At 41.4% G+C, this 17,433-nt stretch overlaps 2 protein-coding genes across 3 annotated transcripts; both read left to right on the forward strand.

Moving 5' to 3' along the window:
• Positions 3,958-8,461, forward strand: LOC110432529 (protein WEAK CHLOROPLAST MOVEMENT UNDER BLUE LIGHT 1-like). 2 transcript variants are annotated; one of them, XM_021453161.1, is made up of 4 exons: positions 3,958-4,156; positions 5,434-5,633; positions 5,712-6,131; positions 6,273-8,461. In XM_021453161.1, the coding sequence occupies exons 2-4, from the start codon at positions 5,469-5,471 to the stop codon at positions 8,085-8,087; spliced, it is 2,400 nt and encodes a 799-aa protein (XP_021308836.1). In that variant the 5' UTR covers positions 3,958-4,156; positions 5,434-5,468; the 3' UTR covers positions 8,088-8,461. The 2 variants fall into 2 exon arrangements, with proteins under 2 accessions (XP_021308836.1, XP_021308835.1); XM_021453160.1 differs by having other exon boundaries at positions 5,434-6,131.
• Positions 9,564-10,210, forward strand: LOC110432530 (calcium-binding protein 5-like). Its single transcript, XM_021453162.1, has one exon. It carries the CDS (start codon positions 9,661-9,663, stop codon positions 9,937-9,939), a length of 279 nt encoding a protein of 92 aa, XP_021308837.1. The 5' UTR covers positions 9,564-9,660; the 3' UTR covers positions 9,940-10,210.

Consider the following 17,433-nt stretch of genomic DNA (forward strand, 5'->3'; position numbering starts at 1 on the left):
CAGGGTACTCACAATCCATACTGCTCTGGATTTGTTGTCGGTTGAGGATCATCCAAGACAATTAATTACGTATTATTTATGATATTTTGCTGATGTGGCAGCATATTTATTGAAGAAAGAGGTAGAAAAAATAAGACTCCAAGTCTTATTTAGACTCTAAGTCCACATTGTTCGAGGTAATAAATAACTTTAGACTCTATGATATAGTCTGCATTGTGAGTGCCCTCACAGATCAATCGTTTCAGGAGGGCAGCACTGATTGATCTGAGTGCTTATTAAACGTTTAAACTCGCAACGGTCACTGGGCTCACTAGTCACTGCCAATGAGCGATGAATCGGAAGGCGAGAGGTGCGCGCGGCTCAACAGTCAACACAACAACGGCACTGTCCGCGCCTACCGTAGCCTGCCCCGCCAATGCATGTCCGTTGGGCCGCTTTCGCAGCGTGGCCGGGCGGGCCACCAGATCTGCCGACCGCCAGCGCCAGGACCGGGAGAAACAAGAGGCCCGGCGAGGCGAGGCGAGGACAGGCAGCCACGCCAAACACCAACGGCCAAGCGGCTACAGACTCCATTCCGCTTCTTTTCCTGCCGCGGTGTCGGAGTGGGAAGCCGAGCCCTCCCGCTTCCAGACTCTGAAAAGGCACTGTCGCTTCTACGCACGCACGGCACAGGAGAGGCCGGGAGCCCGGGACCCCGACAGGGGCGGTGGTGGCCCGGCGGGCTCGGGGCAGGAGCACGCGGACACCGCGGTGGCCACCCGTCGTCGGCTCGCGTCCGTGTCGTCGAGAGGCCGCGCCGCGCCAGTTCCGTCTGCGTCCACCACGTCCCCGCTCCCGTGCCGCGTCGCTGTTGCCACGCAATTATTTGGCTCGTTCTGTTCTGCTCTCCTGCGAGTCCTTTTTTTTTGGCTGGGGACGGGAACATGTTTTTACTGGCGGCTAATGACGCTGTCTGCGGCCCAGAACCCCATTCACGCTGGCGAAAAGCAGGTGCTGCGCGCGCCACTGCAGCGCTGCTGCCCGACGAACAATCGAGGTCCAGCAAAAAGTGGATCTTTGTAGCATAGTACGTGGAATTCTCGAGGGCGAAGGTTGTACTTATACCGTCTGAGATCCTAATGTTCCGGCGAGACGTCTGGATCCGGCCATAACTTGACATTCCCACGTATGCGGTGGCTTAGGTGAGGCATTCACTACAGGCTTCAAATGGATCACACACCTAGCAGATCACGCACGTCTTGTACCCGGGATGCCCGTTCACCAGGCCAGACCAACAAAACCCCTGCGGCCAAGGACTAGTACATCTGTTCATTATTCTGCACGCACTACCTAGCACACCTCTCGTAGTTAAAGCAGCAGAGTATCAAAAATCCTCAAGAGATACGGAGTAGAAGTACACGATACACGTACACGTACAATGGGTACGTTTTGCCTGCGTACCCGGAGCACAAAGCAAGGAGGGGACGGACGCCAACGCGCGCTTGCGTACAAGCGTCACCACGGAAAGTCCACCGGGGCCGGGCTACACGCCCCCAAAAACGTCCCGGTCGCAGCCGCCCCCACGCGCGCCGTCCGTTTCGTGGCCTTAGCCGGAGTGGACGGCAGGATGGGCCGCCGACTCGCTGTCGCGGGTCCTCGCAGCTGGAATGGAATCCTGTGCTTTCCTTCGTCCACTCCACAAACCAACCCGCCGCTTTGGGGAGGAATTAATCAAATTAGTGGACGGGGTTTGGACTGGCGTGAGAGGTACTGGACAGGAATGAATCAAATCTAGCCGATCGTTAATCTGCTGGAACTGGAAGCTTTCCATTTTGCGCCTCGTAATATGTGGATTTTGAGACGTCAACTTTCTGCTCCCATAAAACTCTTATCATCTCTCACTTCATTAAAGCCTTGTTTACTTTCAAAATTTGTTGCAAAATATGAATAGTGACACTTTCATTTGTATTTAACAAATATTATCCAATCATGGACTAACTAGGGTCAAAAGATTCGTCTCGTCAATTTCGACCAAATTGTACAATTAGTTTTTATTTTCGTCTATATTTAATACTCCATGCATGCGTTTAAAGATTCGATGTGACGGGGAATCTGAAAAATTTTGCAAAATTTTTTGGGAACTAAATAAGGCCTAATATGATGCCACATAAGTATATTGAATGTCCATAAAACTCTCATAAAATCACATTGAGACTGCCCTTATGGATACAAATGTTTTGACTTTTGACAAGGCAGGTGCTGTCATTTTACTTACTCCGTTTCAAAAAAAAAAGAAAACTATATGTCCAAACACCACCGTGCTAAAATATCGTTTCATTTGGAGCAGCAACAAATTTGCCTTTTCTCTTTGAGAAAAAATTCATGAATATATATATACTATTTTACTCTAGTATTTGAATTAATGTTCACGAGTAGAATATAGAACTCCCAATAAAAAAATCATAAATGTTGCTTGACAAAACAGAATAAGTAACCACACTACTCCCTCCATCCTGTAATACAATGCATTTAAATTTTGTCCTGAAATATAATGCATTTTCTAGAGGATAAACTAATTTTGTATTAAATACTTTTCATTTATCAATCAATCGTCATTAATTGCGTTGATGGTAGCATCTGATTAAGAAATAAAATGAAGTTACTTGTAGCTTTTGTGTTATCTCTTAATTTATTCGAAAATTTTAGAGGGAGTACTACGTCGTAACTAGCTCTAACAAAGGAATATCTTTTCCTCGCTAAAAGAGTTCCTATAGTCCTTCCTTTAAGAGAAAGAAACTACTCCACCGGTCCAAAAAAATCGATTTCTAAAACACCCTAAAGCAAAGTAACATAAATTTAATTAACTTTACAAAGTAACAGTATATGTAACATCAAAAAGTATAGTTTAATATGTGTTTTTTTTTCTGTTCCTAGGTTTAGTTACTCCTATCTTTAATATAATCACGCTGCGTATGGATGCACACTCATTTATAAGTTTAAGTATGTTGATATACTTATTTTAACATACTCTCTTTAGATGATTTAATATGATCATATACTTCATCTATTTATACGCCCTAAATATAGATATATACATATCGGAGTAACTACACCTGAGAGTAGAAAATAATTTTCCTATCATGATATTAGTTTCACGTCATAAATATTTGTAATCTTTTCGATAAATATGATTAAACTTAAAATAGTTTGACTTAGGTCACTTATAGAAGCTGTAGAATTCATTTGGAGGTCTAAAAAATAGCCTAAATTAACTGAAGTTTACTATAATAACGGCTTGACTAAAAAAATAATCCACTTATTAACCACAGTTTAGAAGGACTATGGCTAAAAATTAGGCCTTGTTTAGTTCGCCCCAAAAACCAAAAAATTTTCAAGATTCTCCGTCACATCGAATCTTACGGCACATGCATGAAGTATTAAATATAGATAAAAACAAAAACTAAATACATAGTTTACCTGTAAATCGTGAGACAAATCTTTTGACGCTAGTTACTCTTTGATTGGACAATATTTGAACGAAAGTGCTACAGTAGCGAAATCCAAAAAAGTTTTCACATCTAAACAAGGCATAGCTTAGGCCTTGTTTAGTTCCCAGAAAATTTTGCAAAATTTTCAGATTCCCCGTCACATCGAATCTTTAGACGTATGCATGAAGTATTAAATATAGACGAAAATAAAAACTAATTACACAGTTTGGTCGAAATTGACGAGACGAATCTTTTGAGTCTAGTTAGTCCGTGATTGGACAATATTTATCAAATACAAACGAAATTGATACTATTCACATTTTGCAAAATATTTTGCAACTAAACAAGGCCACCTTTGCATCCAAACATGCTCTCAATGTGAAACGGAGAAAGTAAAGATAAAGATCAGCCGTGTAATTTCTGTAGAGATGGAGGCCGATTCTGCAAAAGCAGTCCAATTCACTTCTCTCACTAATCACATGTGTCCAGCCGACCAGCGGAGTCGTGAGCCAGACAAACCGAGCAGCATACACACGTACGCCCCCCAGCCTCCTGCCTCCCCTCAGAATAAACAGCAAAAAAGGAAGGAAAAAAAATCAATCGCGAGCACGAAGAGCGGAGATCCAAATCGGCGCAAAAGGAGGCGCTCGCTCGCTTCGCCCGCACGGAAGTTCCTCCGCGCCATCGAGGTGAGTTTCGCCTTGTCCCTCCCGCTGCAATCCGCGAGTGTCTTTTAGTTTCGCCTTCTATGTCTGCTGTACGCGGGTGTTTCTTCCTCTTGTTTGGATTGGATGAAAACTGGTAGGAATCGCCTCTCTGTTTCTGTTTCCGTTCCCGTTGCCGTTTGCGTTTCGTTTTGGTTCAGGTTGACTGCGTTCTTCTCTTAGGGATCGAGAATTGCAGCGAGGTTCCTCGCTTCTAGTTCTGAACAGAGACTATCTATACTCGTGGACGGTGTAGTTCAGTTCGTATTCATGTATGGGGAGTACTTGGTTCGATTGTTCATAGTCATAGGTGCTATGAATTTGTGAACTTGTCTATGGCGAGGACAAAAGTTTCCGCTTTCATGATGTTTTCGTGGAAGAAGACGATGAGAACTTGAGAAGGTCTCCGCCCTTCTCACAGATAACTCTTTTGATTAACCAATTCAGTAACACACATGTTTAATGTTTCATCTTGTTTGTTAGAGATATGGTGGTCCCTCAGTAATTTTGTATTGTTTCTTGGATACACGTGTATAATCTTTATCCAGAAACTTACAGGCCACAAACTTACAATATAGCTCCGGACTTCTACGGATGACATATTTCAATGCATGACAAATATTCAGTTCAGATATAGTCTAACATAGTTCGAACTATTTGGAGACTTCGCACATTATTGCTGGCAAGTAAGAATAATGGTGTTGATGGGTCACCCTGGCCCGGTACTGCATTTTCGTTCCACTTTTAGCTTGTTTGGTGTTAGGAAAATGGTTAGGTTTTGTCTGGATATGTGCTTTTGTTTGTTAGGAAAGATGAATTAGGTAATGCAAAGATAAATATTCGCTGCAATAGTAGTAGCTGAATAATTGCAGACGCAAAGTTGATCCAATGTCAGGTGCGGCAATGATTACTGCATGCAAGAGTGGATTCAATAGAGTTCTCCTTTACAGGCTGACGTGGCACTGCATGTCCAGTTAGGATGAGTGCTTTTCTTATTTAGCACAATTGTGTTGTTTATGCACCACTGATGACATTGATAGAACTGGCTCTGAATTAAAATTCTGGCAAACACTAACAGTTTCCAGAAAATTTAATTTTAATCCACTCAAAAGTCTGTAATGAAAATGCTACTTCTCATGAAGTAATGATAAGACCATGACACGTAAGACTGTACATCCTGCAACCTTTAAGTACTTGGATATGTGCTACTATCATGTGTTTTTTTTACCTGATTTTCATTTTGTTTGCAAAATAATGTGTAGGAGCAAACCAATTGCGGCCTGGAAAAGGCTAAGGAATGGAATCGACGTATGCCACTGAAGAGAGTGACTCAAAAGACTCGTCTGCAAATAAATCTTCATCTCCAACAGGAAGATCAGAAATTTCAGTGGATTTACCAACTACTCCTGCAGCCAAGGAAGTTCCTGGACATAGTGATCATGAGGGACCAAGCGGACATGAGGTGATGTCAGCACAAGCAGAAACTGAAAACTCTACTCTGCATATAGTTTCTGCTGATAGTATGGATTCATCTTTACAGGTCCTAGAAATGAGGCTTCCTGATCTAACAGAAGACATTGCAGAATCAAATGTGCCTTCAGATACAGATCCTGAAATGCTGTCTAATTCAGGACCAGCTGAGGTATACATAAGCTCAACAAATGATAAGGCAGATTATCCTTCTTCAGTAGACGCAAGTGAAGTGAATGGTGGGCCTGTAAATGTTTCAAATGGTGCTGGAACTATGCTAAGCGATGAAATGAAAGCTAAAGAAGATGAGACACACCATCAGACTGATACGCACACAAAGTTGAAAATGAAACAAGATTCAGAAACAACACCTGAAAGTCCATACAGAGGACTTATTGACACTGCTGCACCCTTTGAGTCTGTTAGAGAAGCTGTCACCAAGTTTGGAGGAATTGTTGATTGGAAAGCTCACAAAGCTCAGATGATCGAGGTAGTTCTTGATAAATTAACACCACATATAGATCACAGAGCTTTAGTTACGGAACTGAAATTTTCTTTTACATAGTCAAATTTTTTTACCATACAGTAGAATAGTAGATCACTTAAAAAGGATTTTCTTTCCTGCATGCAGAGACACAAGCTCATACAACCTGAACTAGAAAAGATTCGAACAGAAATTCCACTTTGCAAGGAGGAACTAGAAGCTGCTGAGGCGGCTAAATCTCAAGTTGTGAATGAGCTAGAGCACACCAAGAGGCTTATTGAGGAGCTGAAGCATCACCTGGAGAAAGTACAGGTTGAAGAAGCTCAGGCAAAGCAGGACTCTGAGCTTGCACAACTCAGGGCACAAGAGATTGAGCACGGAGTAGCTGATGAAGCCAGTGCGATAGCCAGGACACAAATGGAAGTCGCCAAAGAAAGGCACAAAAAGGCTGTTGCTGAACTTAAGTCAGTAAAAGAGGAGTTGAAGTCAGTACATGAACAGTATGCTGCCCTGATAGATGAAAGAGACACAGCAATCAAAAGAGCAGAAGAGGTCATATCTGCAGGGAAGGAGATTGAGAAGAGAGTGGAGGAACTGACATTAGAATTGATTGCGTCTAAAGGGTCTCTTGAGTTGGCCCATGCTGCACATCATGAAGCAGAGGAACGCAGGATCGGTGCAGCATTGGCGAAAGAGCAGGATCGCATTGCCTGGGAGAAAGAGTTGCATCAGGCGCAAGAGGAGCTGGAACAACTAGACAGTAATCTTAAGTTCAATAGTGATATGCAGCTGAATATTGATGCAAATTTGCACAAGTTGCTTAGCCTCAAAGCGGAGCTGTCTGCCTACATGGTGAAGAAACTGACTGAAGAAGCTGAAGGAGTTTCCAAGGAGCATGAGTCTGAAGATTCTAAACACATTAGCAACTCTGTTAAGGAAGCTCTAGCATCGAAACAGAAAGAACTTCAGGAGGTCAAAGCGGACATTGAGAAGGCAAAGGCTGAGGCCAACGTGCTAAGATTTGCTGCCATGACACTCAGATCAGAACTGGACAATGAGAAAGCTTCACTTGTTGCGTTGCAACAGGGGGAGGCTATGGCATCCGTTGCTGTTTCTTCACTAGAAGCTGAGCTCAATCGGACGAAACAAGAGATAGAATCTGTGAGGTCCAAGGAAGCAGAGGCCGAAGAAAAGGTGGTGGAGCTTCCCATGGTTTTACAGCAAGCGACTCAGGAGGCTGAGGAAGCCAGGGTAGCAGCTCACTTAGCTCATGAGGAGCTGAGGAAGGCCAAGGAGGAATTCGAGCAAACCAAGGCAGCTGCAGCTGCAGCAGAGACCAGGTTATCTGCTGTTGTGAAAGAAGCAGAAGCATCTGCAGCATCAGAGAGGCTAGCACGTGAGGCGGTTCAAGCTTTGCAAGAAAGCAAAGAGGCAAGAGACACTACGGATTCTCCGAGACGAGTGGTGCTTCCTCTAAGCGAGTACTATGAACTCAGCAAGAGAGCACATGAAGCTGAAGAACAGGCAAGTGAGAAGGTAGCAGAAGCATTGGCACAGGTAGTGTTGGCAAAGGAATCAGAAGCAAGGAGCCTGGAGAGACTAAAGGAAACATCCGAGGAAATGGATGAGAAGAAGGAAGAACTTGAAATTGCATTGGAGAGAGCCGGGAGGGCGAACGAAGGGAAACTTGGTGCGGAGCAGGAACTGAGGAAATGGAGAGCTGACCATGAGCAGCGCCGCAGAGCTCATGAATCCACGAAACGCGCGGTGAATCCTTTGAATGGTCCGTCTAGAGTATTTGTTGAACAGAAGGATCCACATCACAAGGAGCAGGAATCCAAGGTACATATGTCGGGAAGTAGCTACGAGGGCTTTGTTCCAAACCAAAAGTTGCAGAGGAAGAAATCGCTGTTCCCTCTGATGGGCTCGGTTCTATCCAGGAAGACCCGGGCACAGACGTGAGATAAACGAGATCCTAGACACCTGGGACTTTGTCATTCACATTGCTGTACATTGGTGTAATAAGCTGTTTTTTTGCCTGGTCTTCTTTGGAAAGAGCTTTTTTTTTGTTTAAAGCTTGCCAGCTGGTGAAAGTGTAATTTAATTTGTCAGTATAAAAACACAGTGGGCACATTGGAATACGTTTATATGATTTTTTGGTAACTTATTAGGTCTACAATCTACATGAAGAAATTGTTCAAGTCTTGCAATTCAGTGTAGGTGTAGCGCTATTCTGTAATGTTTCTCCTGAAACCTGAACTATTTGGAGTGAGATAGTTACATACTCCTGCCTTTCTGAATGTTGATACACCTGCCACTGTGGTAGAATTCTCTTACCCTACTTTTGCTATCTTTTTTTGCCCACTTCTTTCTTCTTTATAGTTATTTAAGGTGTCTGATTTTTGTTGTTGTTCCGACATGTAATTTTATCATTGTAGACTATAAAAGTTGTGAATTGTCTTGTACTTTAAGATGGTTGCACAAATAATATAGCAACTCCCTTTTCTTCCTAGTCATTCAACGAATTAGGATCTCCATCGTGCTGTTCCGTCCCACTTGAAGTAATCTCTCCCACGATCAGGACCAATCTTTCCAAGATCCTATTCTCCGCCTCGTTTCTTTACAGGGACCCACGCAGGGAACACCCATCCATTCATTGCAAAAAAAAATCATTGATCTGACCGGGATGCGCAGAAAAGATCAAAAGAACCTTGCGAGGCCAAACAAGAATAATTGGATTTTTTTTTAATGCAAAGGATAGGGAACTTTCTTCCAATATATATTGTTCAAAGGACCCACAGAAGCTATTGCAAACATGTGAACAAAAATGGGCACCACCAGGACAATGAACCTAGCTAGACTGGCTAGGAGATTCATGTGTAGTACCATGGGCAACAAGCTGTAAATAGGGAGGTTGTAGTCCTTTCTCATATGTAATCTCTTAATCGTTTTTCTAGGGGTGGCTTGGGGGTTCATAGACTGAGCCCTGAGCAAAAGGGGTGTTCATGGAGGTAGCACTCTTTAGGCCTTCAGCAGAGGTTGCATGTGCAGCCGAATATGAAGTGTTCTCACGGTGGATCTGATTGCAGTACTCCAACACAAGATCGAACAACACGGCAGCCTGCCGCCTCAGCCTGTTTGGAATTTGGATCATAACACTGAACTGGATCTCGCGTGCAGAGTGCAGGTTACTACTCCAAGCTTGGGGTTGGGTGGGATTGAACCGATCGAAGCGAATAAGTGCAGTGCAGGCCTCCACATCAGACGAGAGGAAAAGCGATGCCCTTTCTCACTCAGCTTATCAGGAAAAAGACAAAGAATCATATGATATGATGTGTGTGAATGTGAAGCACACGTGCCTGCACGCAAGGATCCGATGCCGCCTGCAGAATATAGTATATAGCAGCCCTGTTGGCTAGCTGCTGCAGATAGCAGCGAATAAATCCATGCCACTATAAAAGGAGGCGTTGATAGATCAGCCTGCACTCTTCAGGTTGCAGAGCGCGAGCTGCCATTGCCACTGCCAGTGCCAGCCATGGCGATCCGAGGCGTCGCCTCCACCCGCGAGGACATGACGGTGGAGGAGTTCAAGGAGTGGCTCAAGCAGTTCGACGCCGACGGCGACGGCAGGATCAGCCGGAACGAGCTCCGGGAGGCGTTGCGCCGCCGCGGCGGCTGGTTCACCACCTGGAAGAGCAGCCGTGCTCTTCGCCAGGCCGACAAGAACAACAGCGGCTTCCTGGACGACTCCGAGATCGAGAACCTTGTCGCTTTCGCCCAGAAGGATCTCGGCATGAAGATATCCACCTGGTAGAAGAAGAAAAGAAGCGCGCGCAGAGTGACAGACGCAGAGCCGGTGCATATGAGAAATTCATGAACATGAACTAGCCATATACGAACTGAAGACCCTGCAGCGTCGTTGTATAAATACTTTGTATTGTAGCAACTTGATTTTGTGTGGTTGATTCTGTATGTTTGATACAGTATTACAGTATCTATGCCAATTGCACCTCTTCAATAATGCTATGGTATGTGTATGTAGTACGAATTTATAAGAAAATGAAACTGATGGGTCTTTAGCTCAAGCCTCCAATTGCTCGGTCGACTCAAAATACAGGTTCGTTCGGTCATCGTGTAACTTTTTAATTGCCTAAATGTTTTGCAATTGCCATGGTAGGTAACTTTTCTTGAATCACACAGAACAGACGTAGACCTTCGTATAACTATACATCCTTATGAACACCTCTAAAAGGCTGGGACAATATAGATGTCCAAATTGCTCGTTATCAACGGGAACATCAGTTACTACTATTAAAGGATAATGCCATTAAATTCTACGATAAAGGGCTGTTTCTTTAGTGGTAAATAAGGGTAAGTTAAACCATGTCAAATCACAATCAAATGATTAAATATCATATAAACTCTATCTCCTCTGGATCGGTTTGTAATAAAAAAAATATGCTTCATCATTTATTTTGTGCCACTTGCGGAAATTCCATTCTTTATTTAAGTGCATAAAAAGGTCAAGGAATTAAAAGCAGTGCCTCTTACACCATAAGCAGTACCTCTTACACCATAAGGTCAAGGAATCAAGGCAATTTTGTGCCACTTGCGGAAAATCCTGAAAGCATGGTAGTAGTTTTCATGAAATTTATTTTTCTCACGAATACTCCCTCAGTTCCAATTAACAATCGTTTTGATTTTTTTAATTTATTTTGTATCTAGATATAGCAAAATAAATATAAAAAAAGTTAAAGCAACTTATAATTTGAAAGAGAGAGTATTTTTCTACTACTCTTTGTCCCAAAACATAGGACATATGAAAATTTTAACCAAAAAAAAGTCCACTATAGCCCTTAGGGCCTGTTTGCATTGGTTATGGGTGGTAAAGTTTATTGTCGTCACATCGAATGTTTGGACACATGCATGAAGTAATAAATGTAGACTATTTACAAAACTAAAAACATGGTTAGAGAGTAATTTATGAGACGAATCTTTTGAGCCTAATTAGTCTATGATTGGACACTAATTGCCAAAAAAAACAAAAATGCTACGGTACATGTTAAACTTTAACAGCCCCAACCAAACACCCTCTTAATAAAGGGATGAGTGCCCAGTTCATGACTCGACCTTATTTAGATCCCAACTAGATTATAGTAATCCAGATTATGAATAATACTATAAGGGCATTCTTAACAATGTAGTCAAACTTGCTAGCTCATATTAACTTAAGGAAATAAAGAGTAACATAATATATATGTTAGTATAGAAAAATATGTAAACATATAGTCAAATGAATCAAAGAAAAGTGTGTGAGAGCCTTGCTCTTGAACAACTAGCCTGTCATTCTCTCTTTTTTTATCTAATACTATATTCTATATATTAATACTCCCTAATAATCTAGATTATGATCTCTGGATTATACAGTGTGCGCAGATTACAGTTGGTTAGAGCACCAATAACCAAATAGTGCCCTTGTATGAGGTGAAGAGCGAGGACAAGGGTGTGTGTGTGGTCCTTTTTTTCAGCATCAATAATCTATGATTGGCAGGTCTCAATTAGGTTACATTGATTGTTATAATCTATTTATTAGATTACAATAATCTACCCTACAATATCTTCTATTTGGAACATAATTGGACTATTTTAGTTCATTATTATTGTGACTCAAACATGGCCTCACCTGGCCGCATCAGTTTTGAATTTGTCCTATATATTAAGAGCATGTCTGGATCACAACTAGATTAATTATTATTATAATTTGGATTATGATAGTATTATTGCAATTGGGTTAATAGATTATAATAATCAGAGTGCTAGGGTCTTTAGATCATGGTTGGTTAAAGTAAGAAATTCCTATCTCATCCTTTATAATCGGTTAGGAACAAGTTAGACTTTTAGCACTCAAAATCCTCTATAACCTGATCTCACCTGGACTATGAGATTATGATAATCAAGGGTTTTGAATATAATAAATCCATCATATAATCAAATTTTGATCATATAATCTAATTATTATAATAGCAGGGTCTTGTTCATTTGGCTAATTTATTGTGAGAAAAAACACTGCTGATAAGCTGAAGCGAACAGGCTGGTTAATTAGGTTGTGGTTTTGGGTTCTTGTAGATCATATTTTGGGGACAAAACTTTAAAACTCAAAAGTCTTTATGTTTTGGAATAGAGAGAATATTTTGTATGCCAATTTGTACAAATATCTAGCCCAATTATACCTGGTATAGCAAAAAAAAACTGTTATAAATTAAATAATGAATCAGCATACATGTAATTGAAACGCAAAATATGAATATATGTTGCATCAGTGGTATAAGTTTGATGGAAGTGCTCCAAATAAAGAGGTCCAACGTGAAAGTTACTAGTAAAGTAAGGGTAAAGATTGAACCGAATAATTAACTGCAAGCATATCTCTGCATATATAACTAGTAATAAAGCTAATGTGGGGAAAGGTTAGAAGAACCACTTTGTCAAGGCATATGAGGCATTCGTGTTGGATTGGTCAGTCAACCAAAGATATATATCGAACAAGGCATTGAGGCATGCATTTTTACCTAACCTTTTCATAGATTCGATCTATTATTGGCTTGTAGAGACTGATAACTTTCATGATGTTTTAGATGGAGATTTATTTTTCTATAGATTTGAAGAATTTAGAAAATTTTGATTTAGGTCCTGTTTTATTCCCTTGCTAAATTTTAGCCAACTAAATTTAGTCACTTTAGTAGCTAAACTTCCAAACACACTAACTATAAAGAAGTAAAAATAATTTACTCCTACTAATCACCCAAAAATAACTAAAATAATTTTAGCTGACTAATATTTATCAAGGGGAACCTAGAAAAAAATTTAAAACACCTTATATTTGTGAAAATGTAAGCATCTACCGGCACGCAGATGTAGTACATAATACGCTGCATCAGAATACCATATGTGACCTTACATGCACATTATATTAGTTAGCTGCAGGCATTGGAAGAATCAAATAGTTGCATGCAGTCCCTTCACATCACAAAAAAAGAGATGCCCTTCGTTCTCCCTCTCGATCAACCTGCAGAACCGAACAAAAACCCAAAGAATAACCCAGCCCATAGTGACACGCATGGCCATCGCCATGGATATGATGCAGGCTAACACACATCACCACTCGCATGGCCTGCGCGCGGCACTAGCTACCCGGTCCTTCCACTAATAGTGAGACAACACAGGCGATACAAATCTTGCCTGCAGAAGTGCAGATAGAGGCGAATCTATAAAGCTACGAGAACGCGCGCGAGACCAGGCCTTGTTGGCTTTGGCTCAGCACTTTCGCTTGTATTTGATAATTATTATTCAATAATAAATTAATTAGGTTTAAAAAATTTATCTCATAAATTACAGATAAATTTTACAATTAATTTTTATTTTTATCTATATTTAATACTTTATATATACTCTCTCCATCTTAAATTATAAGTCATTTTAAGAATCTTGGACAATCAAAGTATTTTCACGTTTGACCAAAATTATAGAGAAAAATACTAAGATTTGTAACTTTACTATGAAAATATAATTAAGAAAGAATCTAATAATACTTAATTAATACCATAATAATTATTATTTTATAATATAAATTTGATCAAATTTAGAAAAGTTTAACTCTCCAAGATTCTTGGAATGACTTACAATTTGAGATGGAGGGAGTACATCTAAAGATTCAATGTGACAAGAAATTTTAAAAAATTTTCAAACTAACAAGGCCCTAGAATGATGGAATATCGTCAAGGCCCGTGGAGTGTCCGGTGCACCTATAAAAAGGAGCAGCAACTGCAAGCTCCGACGTGCAGGACTGCCATAGCTTCCTAGCTAGCACTGAGTAGCTAGTACTAGCTAGAGCACAGTAGCTCAAAAGCCAGCAGCCATGGCCACGGCAGCCCTGACGGCTCCGAAGGCGGCGCTGCCGCCGAGGGGCCCGGGGAAGGAGCACCGGACGGCGATCACGGTGCCGGAGTTCAAGCGCTGGGTGAAGCAGTTCGACACCGACCACGACGGCCGCATCAGCCGGAAGGAGCTCCGGGAGGCCATCCGCCGCCGGGGCCCGTGGTTCGCCGGCCTGCGCGCACTGTTCGCTGTCCGGCGCGCCGACAGGAACCGCAACGGGTTCGTGGACGACTCCGAGATCGAGGGCCTCATCGACTTCGCCGAGAGGGAGCTGGGCTTCAGGATCACAACGGAATGAACGGCGGCGCGATGAGCTAGTCTGTCGTCTCGTCTGCTCCGATCCTCTCTACAGCTACAGGTCGCCGACGACGTACATGCCGGCGTATATTGTACTGTGTACTGTATTGACGTAATTACGTGACACGTACTTGATTAATTATGTACGGTCTGTGTAGTTTTTTCTCTCTCGCTGTGTAGTGCTAGCGCACTGTACTAGCTAGCTAGTAGTTTTGTTTTTGTTTTTCTTTTTTCAGTGTGTCATCGTACCTAGTAGCTGCTAGCTCCACTTTCTCCTCTGAATAATTTGTGTCGAAGCAGGAGAGGGTCGAATCATGTCTGTGTACATGCTAGCAGCTTGTTAAGTGTACTGCCGCGTGAAGTGATGACGATGCTACCGTACCGTTGTATTGTAGCAATCCATCCATTATATTCCATGTGTTATATCACTACCAGACTAAGGATTATTCATTTCTGACAGTTTTCTAAAAACCAACAGAAACCAATAAAGTCCGGTCGGTGGGACAAAAACTGACAGTTTTTTTTAACTTTTTGTTAGTTGGTTTTCTGACGGCTATATCATTAGGAATTAGCTAGCATTCAGCCTAGGACGAGCCTCAGGTTGGCCATAAGGAATTTGCCGTCAAGAAAAGATGATCTTTCTGTTGAGACATTCTTGACGATGTTTGGCCCTTTCGTAACGGTTTTTGGCTGTTAGGATTTTCTTACTCTGTGACAGTGTATGAACTTTCTGTTGCTCAGTCTACCCATATACTATACAACAACACAGCCTTCATGGAGAATGGCTAGTCCTTGTTAGAGCATATAGCTAGCTAGAATTGCATACAACAATATCGATCAAGCTGGCGATGATCCGAGATGCCCATACGTGATCATTGGAACATATATACCATGATTTATTTTTGCCTACAAAATACACAACATATGTAATAATATGTCTATTAATAATACAAAAGGCATAAACCATATGGTGACTACGAATTTCAAACTAGTCATGATAAAAGTTTGTTAAACTTTAAAAACTATAGTCTTAACAATACACAGTTCCAAAAAATACATGACTTCATCGAAATCATATTATTTCTCCAATACTTCATCGAAAAAGACCGTCGTGGTATGTTGTTTCTCAAAACCAAAATATTCTACAAAATCATATTATTTCTCCAATACTTCGACGAAAAAGACCTAAACTTTTAAGTCAATAGAGTTGTAGATCTATTTGTCGGAAAAACAAAATTGAGGTATAAGTAGGGATGCAAGCTAAGTGGTGAACCTATGTGAGTAGCTAGCCTTATTATGCCATACTTCTTTCGCTTTGAAAATATAGACTAAAACTAGCAAATCTGCTATGCATGGCACGTTGTATCAAAATGTTTACTCGTGCGTGGTCATTGAGTGATTTATTTACAGCTCAAAAATTTATTCAACTATCATCATCTATCTAATATGTTTTGGAATCGAACTCTGTACCGGCGCTTGACGTATCTTGGAATCACACTGTCGTGAGTCCAATATATATAGATCATATCTACCTATGGATTTAGGTAGAGGTGTGGTAATAGATCTCCCGGCCCCCTTGCGTGTAATAAGAAGCTAACGTAGCACTCCTAGAACAGAAATATGAAGGTGAGGCAACACACTACTCCCTCGTCCAAAAAGGACTTGTTGTTTTAGAATTTTTTTTAGGACAGGTTATTATTGCGTAGTAAAAATTACCCATTCTAGAAATAATCCCTTCATTAAAAGAAATACATTCTGCAGTACGAGTTTTTTTAAAAAAAAAATACATGGAGGCATGCAAACTTGATATGGACCAAATTTGTTGTTGTTCAAGAGTTAACATCAAGTTGTCATTTTTTTGAAATCTAAAACATCAACTTTTATTTACGCCAATAGTAGCTAGTTAGCACTCAGAAACTAGAAAATCAAACAGGGATTGATCTTGTACGAGTGACGACGCGTGCGGTAACACGTACGGCTACTGTTTGTGAAAGAAGATGAGAAGAGTTTTCCGCATATGCATTGTTTTTGTGCCAAAGTTTTCGCCGGAGATTCGATTCCACCATTTTGATTGCGACCTGCAGAACGAACTTCCATACACTGCTAAAGACCAACACAAGGTTAAAGTTGAGTCTTCTGCTTAATGAAATACCTGCATCTGCACGATCCTGAAAAAAAAAAGGTTAAAGTTGAACGGAGACGCACTATTTTGGCCTCGATCTGGATGGGATCTCTCTCTCTCTCTTCTCTCTCTCTTAGATTATTGCTGGTGGCGCATGCACAAGACAGAATCAAATAATTGCAGCCTCCACATCAGAAAGGCAGATGCCATTGCCGGCCGTTCTCCTTCACCATCAGTTAATCACTCACCGGAGACAGATTAATTAAACCGAAACAACAGCTTGACACGACCCGTACGTACGCGAGGGCGGCGAGGATATGCATGGGCGTCCTGGTGGCTGGTGCTGTGGACTGCATGTGGTGCAGGACTTCAGGCCGGCGATGATGAACAGAGCACACGCAGCGTGTACCTCCACTACAGGCAGGGGCGAGACGATCGTCGACACATGCAAGAAAACACTGCTGAATGGTTGGCAGATTCGGCTGATAAGCTCAAGTGAACAGGCTGCTTAATTAGGTTGTGGTGTTGGGTTCTTGTAGATCATATTTTGAGGACAAAACTTTAAAACTCAAAAGTCTTTATGTTTTGGAATAGAGAGAATATTTTGTATGCCAATTTGTACAAATATCTAGCTTAATTATACCTGGTATAGCAAAAAACTGTTATTAATTAAATAATGTAGCAGCATACATGTAATTGAAATGCAAAATATGAATATATGTTGCATCAGTAGTATAAGTTTGATGGAAGTGCTCCAAATAAAGAGGTCCAACGTGAAAGTTACTAGTAAAGTAAGGGTAAAGATTGAACCGAATAATTAACTGCAAGCATATCTCTGCATATATAACTAGTAATAAAGCTAATGTGGGGAAAGGTTAGAAGAACCACTTTGTCAAGGCATATGAGGCATTCGTGTTGGATTGGTCAGTCAACCAAAGATATATATCGAACAAGGCA

Source organism: Sorghum bicolor, chromosome 2 (assembly GCF_000003195.3).
Source record: "Sorghum bicolor cultivar BTx623 chromosome 2, Sorghum_bicolor_NCBIv3, whole genome shotgun sequence".
NCBI lineage: Eukaryota > Viridiplantae > Streptophyta > Magnoliopsida > Poales > Poaceae > Sorghum > Sorghum bicolor.